General features: G+C 40.2%; 1 protein-coding gene and 1 pseudogene across 1 annotated transcript; one reads left to right on the top strand and one right to left on the bottom strand.

Moving 5' to 3' along the window:
* Positions 1 to 279: 279 nt before the first annotated feature.
* On the bottom strand, positions 280 to 12596 carry plod3 (procollagen-lysine, 2-oxoglutarate 5-dioxygenase 3). The gene is made up of 19 exons (XM_073875652.1): positions 12376 to 12596; positions 10905 to 10999; positions 10678 to 10814; positions 9531 to 9694; positions 9308 to 9420; positions 9072 to 9135; positions 8793 to 8890; positions 7541 to 7642; positions 7266 to 7397; positions 7032 to 7153; positions 6837 to 6941; positions 5757 to 5882; positions 5527 to 5668; positions 3841 to 3954; positions 3682 to 3753; positions 2925 to 3029; positions 2697 to 2843; positions 2485 to 2610; positions 280 to 771 (listed from the first exon to the last, which is right to left on the bottom strand). The coding sequence occupies exons 1-19, from the start codon at positions 12452 to 12454 to the stop codon at positions 616 to 618; spliced, it is 2199 nt and encodes a 732-aa protein (XP_073731753.1). The 5' UTR covers positions 12455 to 12596; the 3' UTR covers positions 280 to 615.
* Positions 1268 to 1385, top strand: LOC141369406 (5S ribosomal RNA; annotated as a pseudogene).
* Positions 12597 to 12799: the final 203 nt, after the last annotated feature.

Raw genomic sequence — 12799 nt, 5'->3', positions numbered from 1 at the left:
ACACATATGATGTAGTAAATCGAAATATACACTATATTTGACTTTACATTAATAAACATCTACTAAACAAACCGTAAACATACAGTATAACCATACCACTGTATATTCAGCGGTTAAAGTTTATCTTCCCTCGTTTTGTAGTTTTATTTAAAGTGAGAAACACAGAAAGGTCCTAATTTATTTATTTTCATACAGTTAAAATGTGTCAACATAAAATGTTTTTATTAATAATAAATAAAGCCGAATGAACGAAGCAATGATGGGAATTGACAGGGTCTCTGCCAGTACACATTCACAACAGATTATCTTTTTAATTATTTATTTTACGAGAACAACAAATAATTTAAAGCGATCTTGTATAAAAAGCGATTTCGGGTCAAATGCTTTTACAAAACAACTCAGATTTGATTATTCTATAAAATCAAGTAAAAAATATATTCATCGCACTTTCAACTTCTGTTAAAAACAACTGCCGTAAAGTGTTCGACTGAACTTGAGGCAACCGCCTGTAACAGTAACATCTGAAACACACACACACACACACACACACACACACACACACACACACACACACACACACACACACACACACACACACACACACACAAGCGGCTTTCACGGATCAACAAATGACACCATAATGTATCGTGTTCCTCTTGTTGTGGGAAGTCCCTCATGGTAATGCGTCAAACGTCCGGGATGCATAAATGACCAACCCTTCCTGGGAGACTCCACCTTACACTCATAGCGTACAAAACGACAGCCTCCACCCTGACACACAACACCATACACAAAAACACAAATAAACAACACAATACAATCAAACAACAAGATGCCTGCAAACACCACAATCTACAAAAGACAAATATTTTCTGTAGTATATTAATAAACGTGTTTTATGACCATGAAAATCTACTGTTAGTATATTTGATAATAACTATATCAGATTAGCATACATGCATGCATCGGATATGCCATTACTTTTATTTAACATAAAATTAACCGTATATGAAAAGTAGCAAGTTTTACACACTTTAAATACGTGTTCATACTTCTTGTTCGGTTCTTTTAGTCCGGAACAAAAAAGAAAACAATTGATCAAGTCTTTGTTTGCTTAGTGTTCATACTGGCATTTTATCAGCAAACCTGAAGATAATGAACCTTAATGCATAAGGATAAGGTCACCACCTGATTGGTCGGTTTTGATGATGCATTTTATTTGACGGAACTCTGATCATCCACAACTACAATGCTGCATGCTGAAGTAACCAGCAGCCATATCACCCTGTAGCCCAAGACAGCTTGCCCACTGAAGCTAAGCAGGGCTGAGCCTGGTCAGTACTAGGATGGGAGACCACCTGGGAAAAACCAGGTTGCTGCTGGTAGTGGTGTTAGTGAGACCAGCAGGGGGTGCTCACCCTGTGGTCTGTGTGGGTCCTAACACCCCAGTATAGTGATGGGGACACTATACTGTCAAAAAAAGCACCGTCCTTCGGATGAGACGTTAAACCGAGGTCCTGACTCTCTGTGGTCATTAAAAATCCCAGGATGTCCTTCGAAAAGAGTAGGGGTGTGCCCCGGCATCCTGGCCAAACTTGCCCATTGGCCTACTAATCATCCCTCATACTAATTGGCTATATCACTCTGTCTCCTCTCCACTAATAAGCTGGTGTGTGGTGAGCCTTCTGGCGCAATATGGCTGCCGTCGCAGCATCCAGGTGGATGCTGCACATTGGTGGTGGTTGAGGAGATTCCCCCGTTCATATGTAAAGCGCTTTGAGTACTGAGAAAAAAAGCGCTATATAAATGTAAGGTATTATTATTATTATTATTATTATTATTATTATTATTAAACGTGCTTATTTTATATGAAAGTATTATTAACAGATCAGAGCTCATGAAGATATTTTACTATCACTAAACATTTTAAAAACTTCAGCATTTTGTACATTTTATCTAGCACATGCTCGAGGGACCAAACGTTAATGAAGCTCTTAAACCTCTCTGTTGCCCCACATTTGCTCATTTTGTTTATGCAAACACCGCTCATCTCGCTGTAAAATCAGGGTTGTTTTTTGTGATATTACATTCTTTTTTTTAGTTCATTGTGCTTTCTGTAGTTCAATGCGTTTACATATCAGTTGAACCGCACCAGAGCTTGTTTGAAAGCAGATCTTTTAGCTGTCTTGGTTCGCTTGTTTAGTGCGCACCAAAGTTTGGGTGGCAGCATTCACATTTACTCAAATGAACGCAGCAACCTACCAAACATGTCAAGTATAAACACGTCCTAAATGTCTGGTGTCCATGCCATTTTGTGGTATTTTTGTTCATCACACAAATCAGGGTTTTAAACCGTGTTCATGTATTCATTACTGAAGGTAAAGGACCTTTCATTGCGGCATCATGTTCAGGAAAATGTTTACACACTTGCATGCGAGAATTATTTTGTAGTCAAGTATATTATGAATTAATGACGTGCTTTACATCATAATCTTTGCCTTTGCTGTTGAGAGCGATGTTAATGGTGAACGTCGAGGAATCGTGATGCGGGCGGAGAAACGGCTGCTCGTCAGGGCGATACCGAACCACAAAGTTCATCACGGCCGAAGCCTGTAACATGTACACATGCACGTGTTCAGATGTCTGTATAGTTTGTGAGTGTGTAGGTCTGAAAGATTACTGTATGTGTGCATCACCTTAGGATAGTATCCGGGGTACAGCTTCTCAGTTACAGGAGCGATGTAATCTTTAAGAAACTTCAGCCACTCCTTCTCATACTGGATCTGATTCATGTGAATATCTACTGTAGGAACGTTCTCATAACCGCCAGCCAACCGTTCGTCCTGAGAGACAGACAGACAGACAGAAAGATGATGAGATGCTGGTAATCACACTCACACGTCACATAATGAGAAATCACTGACCGTGTGTTTTCCTCCAGACCATTGCCCAAAATGCTCCATTGTTTCAACCAGCTCATCACACATCCTATCAGAGAACGCAGGAAACCAGTAGACGTCTGGACAGGGCTAACGTACACACACAGACACAAAGACGACTGTTTCAATCATTGTTTGATGATCATCACGACTGACAGGATCTTCTGAAGAGAATCTCATGAGCATTTGACCTTTACTAGATGTTCACAATGTCACACATAAAACAAACATTAAACAAGTCTTTTTCCCTCAGGATGGTAATGTGGTCTCAGAATCAATCGATCAATACACTGTCTGCTTTATTATGAGAAAAATTATAACTCTGATTATTTAACACAATTACTTCATGACTGTAAAAACATACACACATCATGTATATAAACATTTAAGTCAACTGAGTGCATTTGTTTAGTGTTGCAGAAAGTTATGTATGCCTTCAGCAGAACGTGATTCATATTTTAAACACAAGGAATAGTTTGCCTCGGCTCGCTTGAAATGCATATAACTTAAATACATATGGATTCATATTTTGTGTTTGGACTTTGGACAGATGAGAGAGCGCATGCACAGTACAGATACTTATCACGCGCTGGTTTTTATCACAAAACAAAATGACAAATAGGGAATGCGGCACATTAATCGAATTACCTGCTTATCATTGCACAATGCACACACTTCATAAAACTAAGACAACAGCTCTATCATTGGCTGACTGAGTACTGATGTGGTTTAAGATCTTCACCTGCTCAACAATATTCCCATCATCCTCAAAAATCCTGGAATAATTCTCATGGACGTATTTTTCTCTCCAGTCCTGAAATCACACACACACACAGAGTAAGGCTGGTTAAACTCGGCTTTATCTCAGCACACAAGGTGTTTCAAAGGCAGTAAAACTTACCAAAGGATTATCAAATATCTGCCACATGTCTGGATAAAGACGACTGATGTTGTAGTTAGTGGTGGAGACCAGACGTCCAAACTCATCTCTGTTTGACACGAACATAAACACACCCTGACAAACCCAAAGACAGATGAGATTAGGGGGTCACGGTTATGAAATTTGGGTGACAGTGTCATGATTCTGCCCTCTTGTCCTTGTTTTAGTATTAAGCCCGGAATACACTGCACGATTATTGGCTGTCCCAGACGAAAGATTGCCATCGTGAAACAATCGTCGCGATTTCTGTAATCGTGGCTCTCCATCGGTGGTCCTATGTCGTACAATGAGAAAGGTTCAAAGACGGCAGTTTTCCCGGTCTTGCGTCCAAAGATAGCCTACGATAGTTTTCTGACAGTGTCAGAAATTCGGCATGATCACCGCACAGTGTGTTTGCTGCTACGACCTGCGTGCCGGTATTTGTTTACCACGAGCGCATGCTGGGGACGTTGCGCAACGTGTGACGCTGCCGCCAAAGCTTCCGTGTCATCATCGTACAGTCTACACGCCTCTCGTACATGAGTTTAAATGATACATGTCGCACAGTGTGATAAGTTAATGATCTTATAAGAGGACAAAAATCGTGCCGTGTATTCCAGGCTTTAGTCTTGAGGCAGGATCATGACAGGCCTGTGTTTTGTGTGAAAGCACTGGCTTTGTTTATTCTAGCCATGTGCTTTCTGTCTCGTCTCCTGACCCCGCCCCCGCGTTTCCTTGTTAATCATCCCATTATTGTTTGATTCATGTCACCTGTTCCCTTTTGATTTTCTCCCTTATTTACTACCCTTGTGTTTGCTGTCCTGTGCTCGTTCGTTTTGTATGTTTCATGTAATAAGGATATGCATTGTCAAGTCTAAGTTAAGTGTAGTTTATGGTCATGTTTATTGTCTAGTTTTAAGTCAAGTCTAGTGTTTAATCTGTCTTGTGTTATAGTATCTTGTTTCCTGTTTGGTTTGCCCCCACATGGGCTTTTGTTTTCATTATTTAATAAAAGTCTTTTGTGAAACACCTGTCTGCACTTGGGTTCTGCTCTCCCGCTCCCTGACAGACGGTTAATTGCCTAATAAATTGAGGCGAATATGGCAATTAATTGCCTGTTTTACGGCTTCGACAATTATGACCATTAATTGTCTATTTTATTGCTTTAACATTTAATTCTCATACATTTTTTTTCTTTGTTTATGAAATTATTTTCACATATTGTTGTGATTATTTAAATTAAATCTTTTGCAAGGTTTACCTGGCAGTAAATATTAATACACATGACACATATTTAAAAAGTAATTTAATACGGTCTCGTTTATACAGGACCCACTCACTTTTTCTCTAATTTAGTGCATATGTCTGTTTCACTAGATAGAAATGCCCTAATAAATTTAAATCTAAAAAATTTTTTTTTAAATACATTTAAACTGCTATAAATATTTTTGATTTAATACTCACAACTCCAAACAATTCATAAAAACACTTTAAAGCCCTCCTAATGTAGAAAATGCACTTTTAAATGCGTTTCTATCAGAAAATGAGTCGCCAGTGTATGTGCAGAAACATCCTGTTATTATAAAAATCCATTTATTCAGTCACTGACAAGGTTCTTGTTAATATTCTACCATAACGTCTTATTAAAGCAGATGTTTGTAAATGTACCTGGTCTCTGATGCTTTTACAGAACGCCATGTCTGGGTCCGTGCCCACCTGCTGGTACAGAGAGACGTCAGCCAGACGGGTTCGTAGAGTCTCTCCACGAATCAGATAGACCTGAGAAATGTACGGAACGTTCCACAGACCCCTGCACGACAAACATGACACAAACACTTAACAAAACACACACGCACAAACACACACACAGAGAGTAATAAACAAGAGAATAAACTCACACTCGTTTGCCCTGGACGATGTCAATATAATCTTCAGAACGTGAATAAAAGCCTTCAGGACTTAAAGCTCCCCAGAAGTTTGACCAGAGCTTCCCGTGTCGAGATAACATGGGTGCGATCACACTCCTGACAGACAGGAAAACAATGAGACTTTAGCTCTAAACACAACATTGAGCACGTTTACATGCAACCTCATATTATACAATTATACTTTACCTCATGTAAACACAATACTTCAATAAAAATAAAGCAAGTATTTAATGCAGTTTTTAATTGCATTATGCGGGCATGTAAACTGAAGTGTGTGTGTGTTTTTGTTATGCACCTTAAGCGCAAATAAACTTGACATTAGGAAGTTTTCCCTGAACTCTGTTAACACGACTCGCTGTCAGCAGTCTGCCTTCATTCAGAAACAGATCAAATAACATCACGACAGCTTATAAAACCTTTACAGGCATTGTCATAATATTTCTGTCTTCATCACAGCACAGAATGATGAAATAAGTCCATAAGAACGCGTTTGTCATTTAACGCAAGTAAAATAAAACAGTGGAGAGTATCTGTGAGTTCATCATTTGTGGCCATGTGTGAATAATAAACAAAATCATTAGCCAATAATCAGAAAATAAAAACTGCATGTAGAGAAGTGAAGAGGTTATAGCTCCAGTCATGTAAACATCTTATGCTGCATTTACACCAGCCGCGGTAGAGGCGTCAAGCGCGAGTGATTTCAATGTCAAGTCAATGTGAAGACACGTTGACGCGCGTCTGGAGGTCTCGCGGCGCCAATGAGGCGTTTGGCGTGGAACGCGCAAATGATGTTTTTTGTGCATTTTGCGTTTGACAAATTGAAAAAGTTGAAAGATTTTCGCACAGAGTTAACCCATCAGGAGCTTGCTTGCTGCTGTGGCGGCAGCCCTGCCCGGAGGAGTCACTCATTCAACATTTTTTTTTGAATGCTTGATATTGTCCGTGAGCAGTCAACCGGAGCTATACGACATAAGTTCTTATTTTTCTAGAGACAAGAATAAAACTTCCTCCCGAATCATCCCCGTTACCCTGCTGTAGAGTTTCACACTCTTGTTCTCTTCAATGAGAATCTTTAAAATATCAGGATTGGTCAGAGCAACATCTGAGTCCACACTGAAGAAATAATCACAGGAGACGTCCTTCCTGCACGCCTCGCTGTAAAACATAGAGGAGAGTCAGATTTACTGATTCATATACAGAACAAACTAAACCTATACGAGATTAATAACATCTGTGTGCGTTTACACTGCCATAGTCCTGGCCTGATCCTGACGCAGGTTTTCCTCTGGTCCAACTATTCTCGCTCCAGGAAACAGTGAACGATGACGCACCCAGAATCTCTCCACATGCTGCTCATGATATACAACCTGACAACATACACAAAAACACACACAACTGTTCATTTGACACCACAACAATAAAGTGCTAATATCTCAAAAGCGTGCACACCACTGTGTTTGTGTGTGTGTGTGTTTGTACATTGTTGTGTATGAAGAGTCGTAATCGTGTGTGCGGGTATCTCAGTGTTGCGAGTCTCTCCAAAAATTCCTCCAGAAACGGTGTTGGTTGCTCGATAAACACAGCGATGTGTACCAGCGGCATCTTTTCCTCCTAAGACAACAATACAAATTATAATGCAACATCACAACTTCATGACATTACAACATTAATGCTAGACAAACAATTCAAATGAATAAAACTACACAAAAACTGTCCAGTTTCATAAGAACTGATGTGGACGAGGAGACACTCACAGATAAATGACTCAGATCGAGCGTATCATCATCACAGACCCCACAGCCGTGCTCGTACGTCCACGCTGTTGGGACGTAGTTACCCAGATAATTCAGCTGGAGCTACACACACAAAGAGAGACACACACACACACACACATCTGTTAAACTAAACTGAAAAGGAATCAAAGGCTGCGTTTAAATACCCTCACTTTTGGTCTTGGCCACTTGAGAGTACGTGCATGTGACAGGAAGTAACTCTGCAAGACTAGCAAAGTGTACTCAAGGCTAAACGCTAGGCTTGTAACGATTAATCGTGCAAATGCGCGTTTTCTCAGTGAATGAATTTTAATGAATTACGGTAAAATCCTGGCACATCCTAAAGCCAGGGGGCGCTCTTGTGCAGAAACTCCCTTTGTGCCACAAAAGAAGTAGTATTACAAACGCTATTCTAGGAAATGTCTACAGGAATATTTATATCGCTGTTCTTCAGATTGTTTCAGGTATTTTTATGATAATAAACAAAATCATTCAAAATATTCTTTAACGAGTGTTGCTTTTTTAAATGCACGTTATAAACGACTCCAACTCAGAATCGCAGCCTTGCAATTCAGAATCGATTTCAGGCATTTTTAATGGGACACGCGATTAATCATTACAGCCCTACTAAACGCACACCATCATGCATCATGTTCCAGATGTTAATCGTGAGATTTTTTGGATATTACATATTTTCGTAGTATAGTTTCATTGGAGCAAACATTGTTATGTATTTTGTAAAAACATCTGCAACTTCTTTTATCACATAATTAGAAACAATAAACTTAATGAATGAATTAAAGCTGCAGTTTTTACAGGTGCAAACAATTCAGATAATAGATTATAATCTTTTAAGTTCAGAAAATTATAATTGAATTTAAAGAACTTAAAAAAAACTTAAAAATATATAAGTAGCCTAAATAAAAAATGAATGTGTTTTGGTGCAAATTATTGCCACTACTTGGATTGACATTTTACACAAGTGTCCCATCAGGTGAATAATCCTACATGCACTAGAACACTTGGGCCAAATACAGGAAATATGTCATGTAAGTAGTCAAGTGATCAAGTGCAAAGACAGCAAGTGTGGGTATTTGGACACAGCCAAAACATGGGATAAATATAAATTATAAATGAGTGTGCTATGATGGAGGTTTACTGCAGGATTTGGAAACATCTCACACATAAAATTTCATCCAACAGGAGGATTATTGTGCAGAATGTTTGTGTTCACCTTAGTCGGCCCGTTGCCATGAATAACGACAGGAAGTGTGTCATAGGCCACATTCCGAGCTCTGACTCTGGACTTCTCAAACTTCAGCACGACTTCCTCTAGAAAAACAAACAGATATACACAAGCATTACACACAAGCGTTACATAAAGCCAAACACACAGCAAACCAGCAGAAGAATGTGTGTGTGTGTGTGTGTGTGTGTGTGTGTGTGTGTGTGTGTGTGTGTGTGTGTGTGTGTGTGTGTGTGTGTGTGTGTGTGTGTGTGTGTGTGTGTCTACCAATAGCTCCATTCAGGTTCTGAAAGATGTGTGATTTGTGGTCCAGTGTGATGTTGTGCTTTTTCTGGAAAAGAGAAACTATATTTAGCACAAGGAGCTACAGATAAACAGCAAACATTCACTAACGAACCATCATTACTTACAGTCAAACATGTTTACATGCAGTTATTTGACTGACTGTGAAAATGTACAAATAACACACACACACACGCGCACACACACACGCGCACACACACCCTCTGGTCCTTGTCCAAGTATATCCGGGTGTAGAACAGCTGATCATCGTCATTGTCTTTGTATTTCCACTGCTTCACTATTGCATGAATCTCAGGAGCGTAACCGATGAAACCTGCACAAAAAACACACATACACAATGACAATAGTTAATAAGAGTGCCAGCTGTTACAACTGGGATCTTGTTACAGATGACATGCAGTACACACAAACAAACACACTCACCACCAGAGTTAAGGTAGCGTTTGCCGTTGTGAACTGCAGGGTATTTGGATGCGAGTCTCTGGTCAGGCCAACAGAAACCCTCAGCCGAAAAAACCACACGATGGCCAAAACGTGAAAACTTCACAAGCAGATCCTCTGGACCACTGGCTAAAATTACATCATAACTACAAACAAACACACAATCGTCATCATAAGTGTGCTTTTTTAAGATAAAACATGGAGACAGGAAGACACTAAAAGAGCAGAGCACACACATAAATACATTTGATCTCTCACACACAACTCACAAAAACTAGTAGTACTAGTGAGTCCATCTCATCTATACAGCGGTCTAAAACCTCATCCACACAGCACTTTTATCCCAGAAATACCTGGAAAGCCCTCGGTGTGAATGAGACACAGAAACGATGCCCTAAGGAGCATGCTGTAGTGCGTGTCATTGCAATAAGAAGTTATAGTTTAGCTCTTTAAAACGAGGAATTTACATGCAGATTAACATTCACGAATGTGGGCAAACAGGACTAAAGCAAAGATCATGGAGTTCATCAAATATCCACTCTGAAGCTGAGATCATTCACCAGCATAAATGAATTACACGTCACATGCAAAAATGCTTGCGAGACTGAAGAGAGATTCACACTGCGGATGACTTTCCGGAATCTATGTATGCACTCACGCAGATCCCGCAAAGACGTGTTCAAAGTCCCTGGCAGTTCTCCTCAACGCAGCATCCAAAGTCTGCTGCTTATCTGTTTTGGAGTTAGGAAGAACCAATAAATATAATAACAAATTTTTTTACAGATAAGCATCAAACTTTAGATGCTGCGGAGAATAAAACTACCAACGAGTTTAAACACGGCATGTGTCTTTACGGGATCTGTGTGAATGCACACATAGATTCTGGAAAATCATCCGTAGTGTGAATTAACCAACAAAACAAACGATCCCGGACAAATCCTGGATGCATTTTCCACATTGTCTCTCAAAATAACAGGAAAGCAGTGTGTGTGTGTGTTTGTGTGTGCATGCGTGCGTCTCATCTTACACATGAATAAAGAATCTATTGTGAACAAGTGAAAAAAGCAGCAGTGTGTGTGTGTGTGTGTGTGTGTGTGTTTATTGTGTTGGGTGATGTGTGTGTACCCACCTGTCTACAAACATGATGACAGTATTTTGTTTGTCTTTGTGTTTTTCTAGTTCTTTCTTCAGCCAGCGAACTTTCTGACCCCCACCAACAGTCCTGGCCACATCACCACCCCTCCACTCCTCCCCCAGACCCAATACCTACACAATAAACAAACAAAATAAACACAACATAAACACACACACGTATTGTGTGATCTCTGATCTTCTGTTTTATTTTTGATGTTACACCTGAACCGTGTAGTTAAACTGTCTGACTGTCCGCATGAACCTCTGAAAGCCATCCGTCTCTTCTGTCGCTGCAGTTATCACCAACAACTCATCTGTAGAGAGAGAGAGAGAGAGAGAGAGAGAGAGAGAGAGAGAGTGTGAGAGAGAGAGAGAGAGAGAGAGAGAGATATATATTTTGGGTGTGGCCTTTAACCTCCTAAGACCCGAGCTTTAGTTTGTTAAGTCAATATGAAGATACGCTGATGCGCGTCTGGAGCTCTCGCGGCGCAAATGAGGCATTTAGTGCATCATGGCGCAAATTGAGCATTGCCGAGGCAAACGCACAAGTTAAAAAAAATTGAACTTTGGCGGAAAATGCGCTTGCTCTGACGTGATTACAGGAAGCAAGCGGAGTCGCAGAAGCCCCTCCCATGACGTGAATTTCTGCGTGAATGTCTCAATGGCTAGAATTTCACGCGCGAATGAAGCGAGTAAACTCTAATTTTTCAAGCAGCAAACTAGACGAGGTAGACACGAATTTCATGCCTCAAATGCGGCTGGTGTGAAACGACAGTTAGGAGGATAAGATGCAAATGAGCTGATGAAATGCAAACACTGATCACCATAATGGTGGTTTGTTGAAATAAAACCTCAATTGTGCTGTAAATCATTTTGTTTTCTCTCTCTGTACTAAATGTCAGTGCCGTGGTTGGATAGTGCAGATTAAGGGGCGGTATTATTATAATAAGATCCCCTTCTGACATCACAAGGGGAACTAATTTTTCAATAAGCTTTTTTCAAATGCTTGCAGTCAGAGAATGGTTTACCAAAACTAAGTTACTGGGTTGATCTTTTCACATTTTGTCGGTTTATAGAAGCACTGGAGACTCAATTATAGCACTTAAACATGAAGAAAGTCAGAAGTGTGCATCACAGATAGTGACTGCAGTGCTGCATCTTTAACTGTGCTAAAATAAAATCACTTTAACACACAGACATGATCTGTGGCTTTCTACAACATCATCAAATCCTCCATAAATGATTACTAAAACATGTTAATGATGATGATGATGATACTGAGTATGATGAAGAAGATCAACTCTCCTGTAGAAGCTTCTGGAAGATCTTCTTCACTTGCAGTTTTCAGCTCAGTAAACTTATCAATGTTTTTAATTTCAGAAGAAGCTTGTATGCATCCTTCAAAAATGAAACAGTTACATCTAATAAATCATCTTCATTTCTGCTTGTTTGACAATAACACAACTTACCACAGTATTACTGTGTTAACCCGAGCTAGAGGAATTGGGTTATTGGGGCAGAATAACTTTGGTTAACGTTACTACGTTGTTTTTATAACGGTTCTGATTTGGTTACGTACACAAAGCGGCGTTTGGTTTACATATTGATCGACTGGACATTTAAATATTATACTAGAGTTACTAGTTCCACTGATGCGTGTGAGGTTTACGTGAGGTAAAGTTCGTCTCATCTGGAGTTCCGGGCCGCGATTCGGTTCTGCAGAACTGAACGGAGCCCAGAATCACGAGCAGGGTCACGCGCATCGCATTCATCGTGCTCGCGGGTCACCACGTTCTGACGCACTCTCTCAGTTCTCCCGGTTCGGGTCTTTTCGGTTCTCCCGTCGCTCCAGCACAGAACTCTCCCGAAATCCGGTACAGAAAAAGAGGAATTTTTGCGTCATCGCGAAGGCCGCGCCTGCTTTCGTTTCGCCATCCAATAAACGTGCAGCAGAAGATGACGGACAGAAAGGCTACCAATAGAAAAACGAATGCCATGACCTCTAACCAATGAGTGCTCGACAAATGGAATGCCAGTCTTCTGAAATATCGCTGCCTTTGGCCACAAAAAAAGGGAAAGGGGGAGGTGGGAGGAGTGCCACGTTTTAGGAATAACAG

Source organism: Misgurnus anguillicaudatus, chromosome 13 (genome assembly GCF_027580225.2).
Source record: "Misgurnus anguillicaudatus chromosome 13, ASM2758022v2, whole genome shotgun sequence".
Taxonomy (NCBI): Eukaryota; Metazoa; Chordata; class Actinopteri; order Cypriniformes; family Cobitidae; genus Misgurnus; species Misgurnus anguillicaudatus.
Note: the sequence above shows the minus strand (reverse complement) of the source record. Positions and strands in the feature narration are given on the sequence as shown.